At 38.8% G+C, this 19446-nt stretch overlaps 1 protein-coding gene and 1 non-coding gene across 8 annotated transcripts; both read left to right on the top strand.

Moving 5' to 3' along the window:
- Positions 1-72: 72 nt before the first annotated feature.
- PRPF39 (pre-mRNA processing factor 39) lies at positions 73-19017 on the top strand. Of its 7 annotated transcripts, none has more exons than XM_067295212.1 (14): positions 73-150; positions 3962-4325; positions 5546-5671; positions 6312-6430; positions 7169-7336; positions 8050-8215; positions 8883-8990; positions 11199-11363; positions 11683-11809; positions 11903-12132; positions 12773-12957; positions 14444-14518; positions 16041-16161; positions 18198-19017. In XM_067295212.1, exons 2-14 carry the CDS (start codon positions 3996-3998, stop codon positions 18246-18248), a joined length of 1971 nt encoding a protein of 656 aa, XP_067151313.1. In that variant the 5' UTR covers positions 73-150; positions 3962-3995; the 3' UTR covers positions 18249-19017. The 7 variants fall into 7 exon arrangements, with proteins under 7 accessions (XP_067151313.1, XP_067151311.1, XP_013808053.2 ...); XM_067295210.1 differs by having other exon boundaries at positions 11903-12171; XM_013952599.2 differs by lacking the exon at positions 73-150 and adding an exon at positions 811-986 and having other exon boundaries at positions 11903-12171.
- Positions 12242-12327, top strand: LOC136992099 (small nucleolar RNA SNORD127). Its single transcript, XR_010884223.1, has one exon. It is a non-coding gene; the product is annotated as a small nucleolar RNA SNORD127 (small nucleolar RNA).
- Positions 19018-19446: the final 429 nt, after the last annotated feature.

Genomic DNA, 19446 nt, shown 5'->3' with positions numbered 1-19446 from the left:
GTTGTGCGCAGGCGCGGTGCGGCGAGGGAGCGTTGCGCGCAGGCGTGGTGCGGCGGGGGGGGCGTTGCGCGCAGGCGCGGGGCGCTCTTCCTGGGGCCTGGCGGCGGCAGTGCGCGCACAGCGGGCGGATGGTCGCGAGCCCCGTGGCAGGTCGGGGGCGGGGGGGCGGCGGCGGGCACCGGCGGCCGTGGCGGAGGGGGGCCGGGAGGGGCCGGACCGCCCCGGAAAGCGCTGCCTTTCCGCCTACAAGGAGGCCTCCTGTGGCGGCGGCGGCGGCTGAGGCCTCTGCGCGGGCCCGGCCGTGAGGCGGCCGGCGGGAGGGGGGAGGGGCCCGGCTGTGAGGCGACCGGTGTGGGGGGCGGGGGGGGGCGGCCGTGAGGCGGCCGGCGGGCCTAGGTGTTTCTGATGAACGCATTTATACTTAAAAACACCAATATCACGTGCGTAATAGATACTTAACTGAAGCAGGCTACATAATATCTGGTGCTCTGAGTTACCTAAGGCAGCTGAACGCAGTTATCCAATATGCGCATTGAGTTATTTAACTTTAGTGGCATAAAAACGCCTAGAATTAAGTTACTGCCTTACGAGGCTGTCCGTGACGTATGTGCTTCAACTTCTTGTCTGTTATCTAAGTAATAACGTAGAGAGGCTTGTGTTTGTTTACCAGGTGGGGTGAATTCTGCTTGTGGTTTTTAAGGTTGGACATAACCTTCAGTTGTTGTAAGAATCTGGAATATGGCTGGTTCAATTTGAGACACTTTAGGTTATATTTAATTAGAAGCTGTCAAACAGATTTTAGGACCTGTTTGAAGTGTATGAAGTATGTGAATAGAAATGATCAAATACTATCTCGTTCTCCTTTGTTATTGTTTTTTGATTCTGAGAATGTAATGGTTGGTAGTTTTGTTTTTTTTTAAGATGGATTGCATCTCCTGACTCATCCAGAAAAGGAGAACATCTGGCGTATCTCAGAATAATTTTAGGTCGTTAATTACTGCATATTTAAGTACAATTGTTTTAGCTTTCTCTAAGGTTTAAAGCTGTAAATATCAGGGCTGCTGTTTTGCATAACCCACTCCTCTTCTGCCCTGATTTCATAAGGGTTATGTAGCTAAGCTCTGAATGATAGTAACCATTTTTAGTGGTGCAGATCTGTTCTGTGCGCTGTACTGGCAAAGGCGGAGTAATGCTATTTTGATATTTAATTTTCTAACTTGTAAAAGGTATTTGTTAATGAAATCATTGCTGAAGACACATCTCCAAAATTCACTAAAGAACCTGGCTTTTGACACTGTTATTTTTGATTATTTTAATTTTTTTTAGAATAACCTAAGATGTGAGGAAGAACTGGTCATTAATGAGATAAACTGCACATCTTACAAGAACAAGCATTCTCTTTTTCTGTAGGACAAAAGTAGTAAAGTACACTGTGCAGTCAGATCATGTTTGTATGACTTAAATAGCATCAGCTGTTCATAAACAGATGACCAATTACTTTACATACTTATGAAGCGTTTGTCTTTTAAAAAGGAAAGAAATTGTGTTAGTGAAATTGGCAGGTGATGTAAAAAATGGAGAATCAAAATAATTACTTTAAAGAGACGATTATTAAAGCACTTGCAAAATAGAACTTGTATAGCATGTGTTGGTCGTGCAGACTTTTCTACACTGCTGTCAAGTTATTTGACTTGATGAACTGTTACAAAAATACAAGCTGTTGTCTCATGTTTTGAAGCTTCTGAAGCTAGGGTATAGGAGTTGGCCTTTTTCATAAGGTGAAAAACATTTCCCTTCTGTCTAGATTTTTTTTCCCCCCACCTTTTTATTGTTGAATTTTCTACGTATTTGTTGAATTAAAAGCAAAAACTTCTGTTTGTCCTCTTTTCAGGCTTCTGGTCGGAATGAATTCCAGAGATAAAAATTGGGGGGGATTTGGGGAGGGGACAGGATGTTGCTGTTTTGTCTTGCTTTGTTGAAATAAAAAGCTTACTTGCCATCTTCTCTGAGGAGAACCTAAGAGTAATAGGAGAGGCAAGTGCTGCTGTGCATTTGAGGATAATAGTCTTATATAAACAACTGAACTTGACATTTTTCTTCCAAAATACAGTCACAGTTAAGTTATTGTATTCTAGATGTATTTTATTATAAACCTGATGGTTACATGACTGTAATAAGTTATCTACTGTAATATGGTGCTACAAATATGATACAGATGCAATTCAAGCTTATAGATTGTTGTATGAAACTGTGGGGCCATAAGAAGTAGGCAAGACATTCTGTATAATTTGACATACCTAATCTGCAAGCCCACCGGTGCTGGTGACACCTAGTCCCAGATATTTTTTACATGAGCCTTTGCTGCATCCTGCATGTAGGTGTGAAGTCTGCCTTTGTATGCTAGTCTGACACTACAGTGAATCTGCAGCCTCTTTAAAAGAATGGTTATTGAATACGAGTGTGAAGAGGAAGAATTACCCAAGTTGGAGAGTGAATTTTGTTGGAGAGTGAATTTTGAATGTTATTTGGTATTTCCATCAAGAGTCATAGCTGTATTATGCTTGTAAGATGGTGGTAGGGAGAGAGAAAACCTCTGCCGCTCTCATAGTTTGTATACGGTAATACCTAAAAACACTAGTCATGGAGAAAGAACCCTGTTGTTTGTGACAAAATAGATAATTCCTGCCTTCTAGGGTATAGCTGTGTTCATGAGACTAAATGACCTGCAAGAACTGTTGGAAAGAGGTAGTTTTGTGAATTTTTATATGCATAGCCTTCCAAGTGTGAAGAGGAACTGATAGAAATTATATTACCTAGAATCAATTAATCACGAGGCTCTAGCTTGGAGTTAGAGGAAAGTTCAGTTTAGTATCCTTACGCGTAGGCCTCAGGCGTTGAAGGCCAAGATGAGCTGGGGCTGAGCACTGTTTGGCAATGCAGCGTACAACCACGTTGTGCCAGACCAGAATTTATGGAGGCCGGTGGGGCTGGGCAGCTGCATTTGGCAGGAAGATCAGAATGAAGAGTGGGAGGAAGATAGAGTCTGTCCTGAGGGGCAGGAGGAAACATCTGTCATGTCATTTTGTACGGAAGCAGGTGACTACACGTAAGGAGCTAGCCTGAACTTTTTTGTGGCCCTCTGATGCTGGCTAGTTTGTGTAGACATAGTTAATATGGACTGCTGATAGTAATTCTTTTCTTTGTAAAGTTATTGTTTAAGCTAGTTCAGCTAGGTAGTGAGGGTGTATTTTAACATATGGGTTCACTTTTATACCTTGATAGCTACTGATGGTAATTATTTGGAAGATTCACAATGATGTGTATGTGTGTTAAAATTTATGATTGCTATGAATGCTTTTATAATTGTGAATGAGGCTCATGATTGAAGCAGATCTAATTGCTCAAAGTTTGTGGTGAAATGAATGGATGCATGAGGCGCTAGGGAGATTCTTGAACGGTTGAAAGTTGGGAACCAACTTATGCTCAAGGGTTAACCTTGTTTGTTTAATCTAATCTTGGAATAATCCATTTTGACTTGTGTATGTAGTGAAATGTTTGGTTGTTTAGGTAAAAGCCCTATTCTGAAAGTTTTAGGCTTTTCTGAACTTTTCACACTCTTAACTTAATACAAAGGTTAATATGAATTCACTGCTGTTAATGTAACAAGACTGAATGCACCTGACAGTCTAAAGCTGTTTACTTATAGATTGGCACATCTGCTCTTTGCAGCCATCAGAGACAATGGGCAGCTTTTTGTTTTAAGTGATGTTTAACTATTAGGAATAGGTGCTTCTCCCCCTCCCTCCCAGTTAAACAGGAGTAATTATAGCACTTTAAGGCCTTTTTCTCTCAGTACTGTAGTTGAATTAACGTCTATGCAGGCTGATAATTTTAAAACTCACAGCCAAATTCTTCTTGACTACTTGAATATTGAATCTTTTTTTTTTTTTTTTCCCCACAGGATATAGTACTACAAAACAGCGTTAACCTCAGCTATGCAGAACTCGGATAATACAGAGGAGGAGAAGACGACTGTGAGCAATGACAACACAGACAATGGCGCTGAGACGGCAGCAGAAGAGCAGCATATGGACTTCAGTACAGAAATTATGAGTGTAACAGAGATGGAACAATCGCCTGATAGTTCCCCTGACTTGAATGAAGAGAACACACAAGAGAGTGAAATTCCGAATATTGAAGGTTTGCAGACAACAGATATTGAGGCTTGCTTCCCTCCAGATTATGATAAGTTCTGGAAAGTAGTAGAGGAGAATCCCCAGGATTTCACAGGATGGGTATATCTACTACAGTATGTAGAGCAAGAGGTTAGTATGTACCTCCTTTTTACCCTCAGCCTTCCAGAAATAAACAGTCAAAACCAAACTAAGTCATGGATATTCCAGTAGCAAATCTCCAACTTTACATCAGGCTTTCATAGATACTGTTTTCAGACAGCAGCACTTACCAATTGTGTCAACAGCAGAGACCACAAAATAAAAACAATGTTTAAGACAAAGTCAAAACAATAATTGTTTTGAAAACATTAATACTGTTAAGCTTTTGTGTCTCACAAAAAAATTGTTCCAGTTTGTAAAAACAAACCTGTCCAGTTGGGCTTTTGTGCTTAGATTATAATCCCTCTAGGAAAAATACAGTTAATACTTGCCCACTGTTAGAGACAGTGTTTTGCACTTAAACTTTTTGGTAGTAAATAATCAGCTATAACTCAAATGCCGGATTCTCACTGGCTTTTAAAAAGGTAATTGTTTTTACAAGTTAAGAATGTTTGTGTTTTTCCAAGACATGCATAGAACTACATAGATACTGACATTTACCACTGTTGCTGAAACTCTGAACTGACCATTGGATTCACTTGAATGGTTTTAAATAAAGCTTCAAGGCTGGTGTATGATGCCTGCAAGTCGGAGGCTGGGAGTTCAGCGAGCTAGTTCAGATTCTCAAGATTCTTTCTTATTTGTGCGTGGGCATGTTCAAAATTACTCAAAACTTGTTGAATATGTTTGATGTTGTCTTATCGTTTTCTATTTTTAATGAGAGTAAGTGTGGTCTACACGACTTGCCATGTGTTAGTTTCATTTGGTCCTTCTTAATTACATGCATAAAAGCAAACAAAAACCAATGGCTTTTCACATGAGATGTAACTAAGCTGTGTGGATCTCCTTGCTGCAGAATATGTCAGTTCAGAAGTTTACATGGGTTCTCAACAAGCAACAGGACAAATTCATGGGGAAAAAAAAAAGTGGAAGGCTATAATGTAAAATACTTATCCTGTCTGAGGAAGTCCCTGAGCTGCAAATTTTCTGGCTAGGAAAGTTTTCTGAGGAAGCTTCGCTGTATTTTTGTCCTGCTCCTATACTTCCCATAGTCATCTGTTATTGGTTGCTCTTTGAGACAGTTTACTGGATAAGATGGACCTTTGGTCTGATTGCAGCATTGTTCTTTGAGAAGAAAGCTAGCTCTTCGTTTTGTTCTTTAACCTGCACATTGAAATGCTTCATTACCTTTTATTGTATACTTCCTACAGAACCATTTACCGGCTGCCAGGAAAGCATTTGACAAGTTTTTCACACATTATCCATATTGCTATGGATACTGGAAAAAGTATGCAGACCTTGAAAAGCGACATGACAACGTTAAACAATCTGATGAGGTATGTAGGTAGCTGGATGTAGCTATTGCCATTGGTCCTGTTAGCCAAATAATGACTAACCTACTGCAAGTCATTTGGCTGCCAGACCCTACCATATATGGTCAGATTTATAGGGATTTTGTTTGCACTTGTCACTTCTGTGGCATTTGTAGCTAATGTTTTTTCTCTTTGTTGGCAGGTGCGTTAAACCTCTACAGTTTGTCAAGCTTTGCAGTGCAAGCCTCTGTATTACACTGCAGCTTAACAAGTAGGGCAGGGCTTTTCTGTCACTTACATTTATTACTCATTTTCAAAACAATATAGTTGGTTTGCTGGTCACAATTGCTACATCTTATTGCATTTTTGGTCAGACGCTGTCAATGATGCTCTAATGGGTCTGTGCCCTATGGTCTGTACCCCAAAGCCTGCCCACACAACCTGGTCAGAATGCAGGGACCGCTGCGCTTTGAAGATCAAGACTCTGCACGTGGAGATCAGAACATTGCCATGTTCTATCCAACCTCCACCCAAATGGTAATGGTAGATTATTTAAACAAAATTCCAGTAATTAGTATTTCTAAGGTTCACCGGATAACACAGTGTTGCCTCTCTATTAGGACACCATTAAGTATTTGAAGTACAGTTCATGTTCTCTTCATAGGTTTATCGCAGAGGGCTTCAGGCAATTCCTCTTAGTGTTGATCTTTGGATACATTATATAAACTTCTTAAAAGAGACCTTGGACCCTGCTGATCCTGAAACTAACAGTACTGTGAGAGGGTAAGTTGAAAGCAGACTAAGTGATACAGGAAACATAAAATTACGTAACAACGTAATCAGATGAACAGGTATGAGCTAAAGGGCAATCTGAGAGCAGCCTGCACTTACTCTAAGGGCTTTAAAAAAAGCGGATGGAGCCAAGTTCTACTAAGCAGGGGTAGACAGTCTAATGTAGTATAAGGGTCGCAAATTGTGAACTGAGAGGTTAAGACTAAAGGTGAGGAACTACTCAGTTAAGCACTAGGATGGTAGTGCAGCACTGGAACAGGTTACCCAGAGAAGTCTGGGAATTTCCTTTCTTGAAGATTTTTAAGGTATGGCCGGAGCATATCTGACCTCACCTGTGGCTGGTGATGGTCCTGGTTTGAATAAGAGGTGGAACTGAAGTTTGACCTGAAACTCTAGTTGAACTAAATCAAAGCAGCTTCTAGCTGCATGATTGATGCATAGTTTTTGTCTGGTAAGCAGCTAAAGCAGTTGTTTGAGAAGCTTCTTTACAAGAATTTTTGAGCCCTAAAGGTTGTGTATTTTTGTAATGTCTTACATTCCTGCATGTGGCTTTTTGCGTTATCTTTACTCACTTTGTTTTAATAGTGCTGGGCAGGAGGGAACAGTGCAAACCTTATTTTTCTAGAGATCTTGCTTTGGATATTTAGAAAATACTTTGAGGAATTTAAATAATGAATTCAAGTGTGCTGCCGCATCGAGAAACAACTGTGAAATTATTTCACTTTTCAGAGCCTATGAACATGCAGTCTTAGCAGCTGGGACAGATTTCCGTTCTGACAGACTGTGGGAAATGTATATAAACTGGGAAAATGAACAGGGGAACCTAAGGGAAGTTACATCCATATATGATCGTATCCTTGGAATTCCAACACAGCTCTACAGTCATCACTTCCAGAGGTAAAGAGGAAACAAAGATTTAATTAATTTTATGAATTTCTTGAGCACACTTTAACCTATTTATTTAAAACATAGAAATGATCACTCAGAACAATAACTTGAAATATCTGCTCAAGCCAGTAATAATGATTTTTCTCTTACAGAATTGGATTTGTCCGCAAATGTACTGTGTTATTGCAGGATTGCTTGAAAATACAAACTAGATGAGATAGTTTTACTAACTTTTTTAGGTACTGAAACACATTTTAGGAAATTAGTGAAATACTAATTGAACTTCAAAAGTGACTAACTAAAGAGAAATACTTGGTAAAGTTTTAAATATTAAAATCCTGTGTTAATATGGTCAGGATAAGAGGATCTGGAAGCACTAGTTAAATTATACAGTAGCCTTCCTGTTAATTTCTGCAGATCTGTGGTTTTGGAAATAATGAATCTTCTAAAATTAATCTTATCCTGTCAATTTAACATGGCAAATGATCTGTATGCACCACTGAAGTTCATCATTCTTTAATTTCTTTTTGAAACATGAAGCTTCTGAACATCTCAAACAGTAGAATTTCCATTTTGTGCTTATGTTGTCAGAAGTTGCATCTTCAATATCGTTCTAGATTCATACAGAACCCCACTAGGATTTATTATTGTGCTCTGGTTATGCAGACTATTTACTAAAATATAAAACATAAGTTTGTTGATTTTTTTCTAACTGTTCTTAGGTTCAAAGAACATGTACAGAACAACTTGCCCCGAGACCTTCTGTCTCCTGAGCAGTTTGTTCAACTTCGCAGAGAACTGGCATCTGTAAATGGCCATAGTGGAGAAGATGCGCCGCCTGGAGATGATCTGCCCTCTGGGACTGAGGATATAACTGACCCTGCTAAGGTACATACGTAGAGGATGTTCCTCAGCACTTCTAGCCTTGTTCTGCTGATAAAAGAAGAGTTTATTTGCAGGAAATATACTATATTTGTAGCTGAGGTGTTTCTGTAGTTCTCTTGCATATCAGCGATTACTCTTTGGCTCATATAATTACTGCATTTGTCTATAGAACATACTTTTCCAGCACTTCATAGGTATCAAAGAAATGGAGTTCAAATATGAAAGAAATGGTGTGCAAAACTTTTGGAATAAATATTAACCATTCTAGATTAACAACTGTGGTCTAAGAAAGCTCATCAGTAATTGTATGTGTAGATTCATAGGTTCAAAGGCTTGTGAAATCTTGGAGCCGTCCAAAAGAATTTCTAACTGTGAAAATATACACTCACTGAAACCAAGTTTGACTTAGATCCAGATTCATCTTGAATCTAAGTCAGCTTTAAGATAAGACCAAAACTTCGCATAAAAAACCTATTCAGTTGTGTTGCACTAAGAGCAAAGGCACCATCAGGGCAATATCCCTCACTCCTTCCAGCTGTTCTGGACAGCATCTAACATATCTGTGCTACTTACGCTTTTTTAATTTATGCGTATTGCTGTCATCATAAAGTGCATTTACAAAGCTGATGCATTATCTACCTGTGTTACATTTTTAAAAATTATCTTTTAGCTAATCACTGAAATTGAAAACATGAGGCACAGAATCATTGAGATTCATCAAGAAATGTTCAATCACAATGAACATGAAGTCAGTAAGAGGTGGACGTTTGAAGAAGGGGTAAGTTTGTGTATTTTTGTGTAACGCAGCATGCATTAGAGTCTTGAACGTAAGACTGGGAACTAGGAATTCTGAGTAACAGTTAAAGCTTTACAGTCTAAACTGTTGTGGGGCTTTGAACAAAGATCGAGTTTCACTATTCTGCCCTTTTCCTTGTGAAAAGGCAGCTTGTGAGGTGAACCCTCTCATCTGAGGATTTTAAAATCTTTAAGCAATACTTGGAGAGAGGCAAGGTGGTGCAACCATACCTTTTATTAAGCAACTTTTAAATATATATGCATAAGCAGTACCGTCTTACACAGCATTTTTATGCATCTGGGGTATTACAAAATCAATAAGGGGAGGAAGGCAATGCTGATCCAAAAGGTAAGCCTACCCTAAAAGAAGAATGCAAAAAGATTCATGTGTATGCATGTATATTGTTGCATTAGACTCTTGCATCTGAAATCAGTTAGCATTTGCATTTTCCAGCTTTCCATAAGCAACATACTCCTACATATAACATAGTAATTGATTTATCATTTGATCAAGACAAATAAAAAACTTTTTCCATGTAGAATTAAGCTCAGTTACTGTTGAAAAAGCGACTTGGGTTTTTTAATTCTCAACTGATTTTTCTGGCAAACATAATATTGCATAATATTGTTCTTGCCTTAAATTTACTTTCTTTTCAAAGAGTACCTGGTGTGGGAAAGTTGGGACAGGTCTTCAGAGATGCCTAAATGTGGTACAGGAAGTCAGAACTTCGTTATGTTTCGTATTGCACTTTGTTAGAGTAGGCCTGACACCTTATAAGCCAAAGGAACTCAAAAACTTAGTACAGGGCCAGCATTAGTACCATAGACCAGTGCGTAGTTTAACTCATGAGAGTTGCCTTTTCTTGATATGTGTAACAGCCTAAAGAACTGGTACCAGTTCTACACGTTGCAGCAGCACTCTTGCACCAGATATCTGCCCCAGAAGGAAGTAAAGCATACAAAGTATGACCGTAGAGCAGGTGAGGGCTCAAATATGCTGATGTGTAGTACCAAATGGTTATGTGAGTAAAGCCATTAAGGAAACCCTTAAGCTTCAGCATCTCTAGCTTGGGATAATGCTAAAACTGTGGACATGTTGCAGAAAATGTATCAGAAACAGGGTATCTGCTATTGCTGATTGCCAGAACCAATACCTGCTCTACCAAGAGAGTATGGCCCCTCAATAGATACCGACATGTTGGATATCTAAGGAGTTTGGAATATAAAGTTAAACGTGTCTTTATAATGGATGGAAAGTAAGTAGATATACAGCAGATGCCAGATGTAAGTAATGGTGGCCACTTAGACCTGCTTTACTACTGCTTTAGCAGCAACAGTATACCTGTGACTTTATCAAAATGGAGGAAAAAAAAAATTGGGTTCCATAACAGAATTCACTGAGGAGCATGAAGGGGATGATGGGCTTTAAATTTCAAGCGGCCATGAAGCATTGCCTGTTACTCCTTAATTATTATTGTAAGTTCTTTTGATGCTTATATTGACGTTTTTGAGATGGAATTGTGGTACAAGAAAGAAATAATCAGGTAAATTAAAGATGGAGAGAGAAAAAGCCAAAGAGCTCTGGAGGGATGCTTTACTGCATCTCGTTCAGAGCAATTTTTACAATTTTCTCTTCTGAACTCTGTCCCGTCCAACTCCTCTTGTCGTCAGCAGTAAAAATGTGATCTTGCCAGCTATTGAATAATCAACTTAATGTAAACATTTACTATGAAGTTCAATTAAATGCTCTGTCTTTCCTTCCCATGATTCTCAACACAATTTTAAACTTAATTTGGAGGATGTGTGTTAGTACAACAGTAAGTACTTTAGTTGGTTGTATATATGTATGTGGACAATATTGGTTGTTGTTTACAATTTCTTTGTTGTCATGTTGCAACTGCAGATTTGCAAGGGAAAAACTGTTTGCATTGAGTTCTTTCTCAAATTCTGTAAACGCTTTTACTCAAAAGTTTTCTACAGAAACTGGCTTAAAATGTAATTGGCAGTAACATTTCTTGAGCAATAGTTGGATAACCCCATTTGGCTCGTTTGAATAGAAAAGGAAGTATTATTCTGAAGTCCAGTCTAAAAAAATGGTGTTACTTGAGCGGTGTGTGGTTAATTTTAGTTTTTTAATCCAACTTGATGTTACACTTATTAGTCATGCATTGCCATACTATGACTCTTGCAGATAAAGAGGCCTTACTTCCACGTAAAACCTCTGGAGAAAGCTCAGCTGAAAAACTGGAAAGAATACTTAGAATTTGAGATAGAAAATGGAACTCATGAACGAGTTGTGGTCCTCTTTGAAAGATGTGTTATTTCATGTGCCCTCTATGAGGACTTCTGGATTAAGGTAAGGGAAGTAGTTTACCAATGGTCTCTTACTGATTGCATACATTGATCTAGTGACTAACCTTTTGTACTCTTGTTGAATGTTGTTCATATATAACTATATCTGTTGCATTAGGAGATGGTCTGCTTGCAACCAGATTTGACTGCTGCATATGCCAACTTCGTTGCCTCTCTACGTCCTTCCTTACAGAAACTAGTCTAGTGGTTCAATAAAGGTGCTGAATGGGTTTAAACAAAAGAATTTTATCGTTCTGTCATGTATTTAAAGACCAAAGATAAGCTGTAAAATTATACAATCTCTGCTCTGTTTTCAACTATAGTATGCCAAATACATGGAGAATCATAGTATTGAAGGAGTGAGGCATGTCTACAGCAGGGCTTGCACAATACATCTTCCTAAGAAACCAATGGTTCACATGCTGTGGGCTGCCTTTGAGGAACAGCAGGGTAAGAGCAAAGTTGTGTTTTCCTGGGAGGGATTCTGCTTTAAATTAGCTGTTGGATGTGTCGTATTTTAAAGGTTCTTCACTGGTATTTTAGGCAACATCAACGAGGCAAGAAGAATCTTGAAAACATTTGAAGAGTGTATTCTAGGACTGGCAATGGTTCGCTTGCGAAGAGTAAGCTTAGAACGCAGACACGGAAACATGGAAGAAGCTGAACACCTCCTTCAGGATGCTATTAGGAGTGCCAGATCAATTAGTGAATCGTCGTTTTATGCCATCAAATTAGCTCGACATCTCTTCAAAGTACAGAAGAATCTCCCAAAGGCAAGAGAAGTGCTGTCAGAAGCCATAGAAAATGACCCCGTATGTGTTTCCTTATTGCTGTATAAAAACAGACTCGTGGTATTTTTTTCTGAACCATGTTTTTTAAATATGGCAACAATGATGACAGATGTCCTAACTGTATGTGATGTTTCATTACTACATGGAGACACTAGTCCCTCTAAACTGATGTTGCCATATTTGCAGCTTGCAAATCTGCAAGTTTACAACTTTTAAATCTTTTCTCATCAGAGGCACAGTGTGCCTCATACTCTTCATTTTTTCCCTTCTAGAAACTCAAATAATATTAGGAGTGTTTACATTTCAAGGCAAACAAAATGAATAGTGTAGACAGCGTTCTTGAATCATTTTGTATAACCACAGAAGTATTTGCCCCTCCAACCCTTATTGTTAATTGTAATACCTGTTTCTGTAATGTTAGATTACTTTTTATTTATTCATGAAACAAACCAGGTCAAAGATGACCAATATAAAAAGATGATCTTTTGTATTGCCAGTTCTGTAACATATATTTATGATGAAAAAGTTCTGGTGTATAGTTTTATTTAGTGTTAAATACATAACATGACAGATGTACAACTTGTGATGCAGTCTTTTTCCCCCCCCCCTCCCCCCTGCCCAGGAAAATACGAAACTTTATCTCAACTTACTTGAAATGGAGTACAGTGGAGATCTCAAGCAAAATGAAGACAACATCTTGAGCTGTTTTGATAAAGCTGTCCATGGCGCCCTGTCTATAAAAATGAGGATTACGTTTTCTCAGCGAAAAGTAGAATTTCTTGAAGATTTCGGGTCTGATGTAAACCAGTAAGCTTTAATATGTGCAGTGGCCATATTAGGGTCACCAAAAGATGTGCTTATAAAAGTGGTGGGGAAGAGGTTGGGCATCCATTCAATTTTCTTTTGTGCTGTAAATTCTCTGTTGACAGATAGATGCCAGAACCACATCCCTGTTTTTAAAAAAGGAAGATTTTTTCAGAAAATTAATCCCCTTTTCTCTGAAATACCTAACACTTCATAGAGCAAAATTGTTACCCTTAACCTCTTCTTACAATTTTCACTTGCTAAGTTTTATAAAGGAGGATGCTCCTCAAAGAGGAAGTGTTTTGTGATGCAGATAAAATTTTATTCTTCAATAACCTCAGAGCTGCTGCTTGAGTTCCCCAAATCACATTGACTTTGTTAATGTTTCTAAACATTTAAAAAAAAAAAGTACTTTTTATGAAGGAGGATCAGATACTAGAAGTGCAATATTTTAATTAAATACCAGACATGCTTTTTTCCCTCTTAATTCCCTATAGTAAAATAAGCGCCTGTTTTTAATTTACATTTTACAGCTAATTTTCTTGGGAAGACTAGCCATGAGTTAGTGTTTCCTGCTTTGTATGTTTTTAGGAATAACTGTCCGTAATTTCTGCTTACCCTTAACATACTAACTTGCATGGCAGCCAAGCATGCAACTTTGGGATCATAAACAGACCAAACAAAATACAGTGTTAAGTTCTGTTAAGTATCTAGAGGATAGAACTAAGTATTCACTTAGAATAAGACTCTTAAAAAAAAAAAAAAAAAAAAAAAAAAAAAAAAAGCCTATTCTACTTATTAGAATATGTATTCAGTTTTAATTTGATACTTTGTAAATTGCAATATGCAGCAGAAAAAAATAATCTAGATACTTTAGTTAGAAAATGCATGTATTATTGATATATAGATATATGCAAGTATTATTGATATATGAATAATAATATGGCCATTTCATGCTGCATTGAATTTACCATGATGTTTGAGAAAAGACTGTAGGTAGTACTTTGGAACTGTTATAATTTTGTATAATACTCATTTCTAGTATTTGAATAAATGTGTATTCTAAAGCATAGTGCTGCTATGGGCAGTATCAGCAGCTAGACTACGTAATACAATACTACGTAATCGCTGGGAGCAGCAGCTGTATCACAAGTCATAAAATTTCTTCATAAAGTAACTTAATGAAACAACTGCATTAAGTATGCTAAAATTTTAGCAAGTTAGGGATTTCTGAGCTAGTGTTTCTGGTAAAATTCATCTTTATGCAGTGTGGAATCTCCCTTCAAATTAGTAGTGTTTTTTTGGCTTTCATATCTTCATGATGGATAGTCTGATTAAAATTTGAATTTGGTTATAATTGAGTTTGATTTTAAAATGTTTTTATATTTTTACAATTTGAAATAGACACCTTTTAAAATGGTTGCTCATGTGTTTAAAATGTTTACATGGAAATTGTGAACAAAAGTGTAATTTCTTTTGTTTCCTTCAGACTTTTGGATGCCTATGACGAACATCAAGCACTTCTACAGGAGCAGGATTCTTTAAAAAGGAAAGCGGAGAACGGGTAGGAAATCTGTTCACCTGAAAATTTAAACTAACCCAATGGGTTATGCAGTATTGGTAGCGGGAACGTGTATTATACTGGACTGTATCTGATACAAAGGATTTGGGAAATGCTTTAAAAATAGTTCAGAGAATGATCATCAGAGACTTTTGTAGGACCTGTGAAATGGAGAGGGGATGGGTACAATAATTAAGTAACACTTTCTTGTAGCATTTGAATTTCAACAGTTCTTAAAATTACTGTGATCTCTATTCCCTACATGTAAAAACAAGAATCGTTAAACACTTCTCACTTATAGTGATCTTGTAACTTTTTTGGCTCTGACTTAAAGCTTTGAAGCAAGTTAAGTGCCATTAGCAAATATGTAAAGAAGGAAAAGCTGTTAGAACTTGCATCAGTTACAGTTCTGTAAGCTGACTGTGTCTATTCCAGCCGTAGGAATAACTGCATTTTTAAGTCTCAAGTTTCTTTTATGGTTTATGTGTAGGAGGTTTTAAGGCATGCCAGGTTGTTAAGGGTGTTTAAAACTATGAGCCAGAAATAGTTCCTATACAGACAATTTATGATTTAGCATAGACTAGCAGAACATGGAGGAGGATAGATGTGAAATAGAAACGAGGACTTCCAAATGTGGCGTTTTAATTCATACAAAGAAACACACTGTTTTAAATTACCCCAATTCAGCAAGTAAAACTGTCTGAACCGTTCTTAGACAACGGCTGGAGTTAAGGTCTCAGAACTCAAGACGAGGAGGTGGGCAGTAAACCTCTCTCTAATATTCCTGTACAGTTATCAAAATACTGAGGCAGTATGGCTGCAGCTGATTAAAAAGCCACCACAGTCTCCTCCTACATAGACACGTTGAACAGAGTGGCAGTTCGGTCGTAACCTTCCAGAAGTCCTGTAAAACATCTGTATATGCAACTGGTTAAATCTAAACAAGAAATGCTTAGACTGACGGCTCTTTAGGAAATTGCTTCTGGAAACTTAACAGGGGCAAATTGGTTTTTTTTCAGTCATCTCACAGTGATTATTTAGGCAATTTTTTGTTCTGTCTGACGGCTGAACAGGCACGGCCTTGGACAGTCTTGAACACTTGCATCCATGCTTCTAGTTACCCCTACAAGAACAACATCACTGTTTGTTTGTTTTTATCACTTAAAAGTATACCCCAGATAGGGGTATACAACTGGCTTAAATAATTGGAGCCAGACTTATTGGAGAAAGTAACATTTTAAATTATGTATCACAGAAGCACTAAATAATACTGCTAAAAGTAACCGTCTCTGAGCAGAAGCTTGTTGTTCATGTCTAGGTTTAAGCACCGTAACAATTTATAAATGAGACCATTGTTCCGAAGCCCCATATAAGGTCTTTCTCTAAATCAAACCCTGTTTTCCTATTTGGACAGGTCACTAAATTTGAAAATATTACTTATCTTTGTGTAGTAAATGTAATGAATAAAGACAATTTTAGAATTTAATCTAAGATACTATTTACAAGCATTATGTTAACTTTGCAGATCAGAGGAGCCAGATGAAAAAAAAATGCACCTAGATGACCCAACTTTGGCATCGGCACAGATGATGGATGGAGACATGCAGGTCAACCAGGCAGCGTACAACTATAATGCCTGGTATCAGGTGGGTGTGCTTTGATTGCTTCTGCTGACGTGCGCGTGCTGAATATATGTAAATTGTTTTCTCAGTGACTTTCTGCTGTCTGTGGCCAAGTGTTAGCTGGCAAGGAAAGCTTGCGGTAAATTTTAGCTCCTGTTTTTGTTGCTTCTTCCTTGTCCTTTTATGTAAATTTATAAAATCTCTCTGTAGTGTGGAGAAAGATTAAGAGATTTTGCGGCTGGCTCTTCCCTTTATGTAAAAGGAAGCATAACAGCAATTAAGGACATTCCTGGCTAAGGGCAATAGCCCTGTTTTGTGCTGAAACTTTTTACCCAGGAAAGTCACCTTGAGATGCCAGTTTACTAAGTGTTTTCACAGTTATTTTTTCAGAGTAATAGTTCCTATCACATCAGCATGGATTCTGCTGCCCTAGTACATAACGCGTGCAAGACCGGCCTGTTAAACAGCTTGTCTGTTGGGGCTGCTCTTGCCTGCTCTTCCCCTTTGCCCTCCCTAGGGGCATAAAGGCTGAATGAGTAATGTAAGAGGTTTCCTCCTCACTTGAGTTAGCATGCTCCGCTTGCTTCTAGGACAGTCCCTTCCGGTATTCTGACTTGAACAAGGGGCAGGTCATAAAGTCTGAGCTTAACGTCTGTCCTTTCTGCATGAGATTAATACTACGAAGGGTGGGCGCTGCTGGTGCCCCCTCAGCTGGGATGAGTCTTGTCCTGTGGGCTTGGAATGCTTTTCTTGTCGGTTGAGAGCTGCAGTGCTCGACTGAAACGCTTGCCGAAGCAGTTGACGAAAGCTTTTGTTTAGATTGGAAGGAGCCAGGGACCCGATCTTATCGGGCAAACGACAGCAGTGGTCGCAGATGTGACGTAAGCAGGCAGCTCTATAAGCCTGTTTTAGAAGTGTCTGTATCACAGCGAAATGTTCATTCCAAAGCCAGGCAGTGAAAGGTGTCTCACCCAGCATGGGGAACTCCGCTCAGTATTAGGCCAGGAAAAACGCCAGAAGTTCTCAAAGCACAGAGGCATGGGAGCAATAAAATTATACTGTTTATAAAGATCTCAGTCCTGTGGTTGAACTGCGAACTCCAGCACTGGATGGCTTCCACACACTTCAAAATCTGCTTTAGAATAGCAGACACCATGGAAGCTCTGAGGGGATGGAGACAGTTGTTCATGCTGCACCTGAGAACATTATGCTGCTAAATCCCTACCTAAGTGAGACAGTTGGGGCTGCAAGTGGTGGCAGTGCCATCTCCTAAGCTAAATACGTGGAAACTGCCCCACTCGTGGTCTCTGCTAGCTGCAGACCACTAGATTTGAAGGGAGTAGTGTTATGGCACTATGAGACTCTACTTTCCTCCCCCATCTCGTAGGGTTTGCTGTAATACTGGGCATGGAGCTAGTGCCTAGAGTCTCCCATAGATGCAGTATTCATGTTTTCATTACCTTCTGGTCATTCCCTTTCTTCTTCCTCTTGTGAGATTCAGTTGAATATGGAAGTGAGAAGGAGCTGTAGATTAGGTACCAAAGGGAGAATTTGAGGAACGAGATCGAACCTCTGACCAACCCTGTATTTGAAGACTCCTCACGTGCATTTTTTTTGAAGCAACTAAAAACATTACAGGCAGCAATACCAGCCACTGCGCTGACCTTTGTTAAAGTATCTGACCGTTGACTTGTGACTGAATCGGGTGCCAGTTTTGCTTCGGTAACAAAACTGATTTTCAGAGGATCGTGGTATTTCAGAGCTCCTGGTACCCTATAGGCTTTGAATTGCATAGAAACACTCTATTGTACTGCCCTTTATATCGCACTGAGGTACAGGATGCACGTAAAGCCTGGAGGAAAAGGTACTGAGACGTGACTATTCTGGATATCAGATGGAGCACGTTGCCACTGGGGTATAGCCAGGCTGGCTAGTGTGCTTAGGTCAATTAAAACCACAAAAGGGTGAACTGACAGGCGACATTCTGGAATGACAGCTAAGCCGATCTCCTTCCTGGAACACCAGTGTTCTGACTTACATTATAATGTATCTTTTTCTAGTACAACTACCAGAACGCGTGGAATTACGGACAGTATTATCCTCCTCCTTGATCAGAAGAGTGAGTGGAGTTCACTGTGCAGTTTCAACAGAGATGGAGTAAAAAATATATTTTTCTAAATTAGGGATGTGAAAGAACTGTTGTAATACCTGCTCTTTGGTCTTCTGCATGTGAAATGAGCTGATGTTCACAGGGTATGTGTGAAGCAAGATTCGTGTGTTGGTAACTGATAAATGGTATCTCTGTACACTGCTAGTTTACCATAAATGCATTTCTTTATTTCCCTGCACTAACTTATGGAGATATTATTTGAAGAATTTTTTGCCATTTCATAATGATTCTGTAGACTTAAAATCAGTAAATCTGTAGCCTTTTTTAAGCATTTCTGATGACCAGTGTTAGCCGCAGTGGCTGCTACAGGAAACGAGCAGGTGGAGGAAGGCTGCTGGCTGATGAGCAAGGCTGTCCTTTCACCTGCTCTCCTCTCCAACCAAAAATTCATAACCCGCTTCTATCATGAAATTTCTTCCCATGGCCCAGTGAGCAAAGCCCAGACCACTGTTTATATTGTCATGACTGAAACTCTTCAGATGAAGATGGCAGCCTTTGTAAGCTGTGATATGTATTTTCTATTTTATGTGGGGGTCAAAAATTAAAATGCAGTGCAAAATGATGTTGCATTCTTTTTTAAAAAAGCACAAACTGTGTTTGGGATGGATTTTTGTATCTAGAGTTTTTCATGTATACAGTGTGAGCAAACTTTTTTCATTTTGATCAAAGTGATCATTCTCATTTTCGTAATAAAAGCAAGGAATTCAGTAGTTCTTTGAGCTTTCTTGGATTTTCTCATGCAAGCTAAGAATAAGAATTTCAGATTCTCAGTTCAACAGCTGTTGTTCAAACTAACTTCTGCTTGTGTCTATGTTATAGAAACGGCTCCTGACAGGCATCGTGCTTGTCAGTTCTGTAAAATGCCTTTAAAGGAGAATTTTAGTAACACATGACCTGAACATGGTTTTTAATTTAAACAATGCTTAGCATATAAATATCCATTTTTTTCTTCTTCACTTTTGCCTCTTACACTCTCCTAAGGTCTTCTAGGTCTAAGTAAAATTGTTGGGTTACCACCGTGGTAAAACTTAGCAGCTACACAGAAGCTCAAGCTGAAAGAAAAATGAGTTACCAAAGACTTGAGCTAAGTACTGAAGTAAATACTTTGCAATAAAAGATTACTCAGTACCGGAAGGGAG

The sequence above is a fragment of the Apteryx mantelli genome, chromosome 4 (assembly GCF_036417845.1).
Source record: "Apteryx mantelli isolate bAptMan1 chromosome 4, bAptMan1.hap1, whole genome shotgun sequence".
Classification (NCBI taxonomy): domain Eukaryota; kingdom Metazoa; phylum Chordata; class Aves; order Apterygiformes; family Apterygidae; genus Apteryx; species Apteryx mantelli.
Note: the sequence above shows the minus strand (reverse complement) of the source record. Positions and strands in the feature narration are given on the sequence as shown.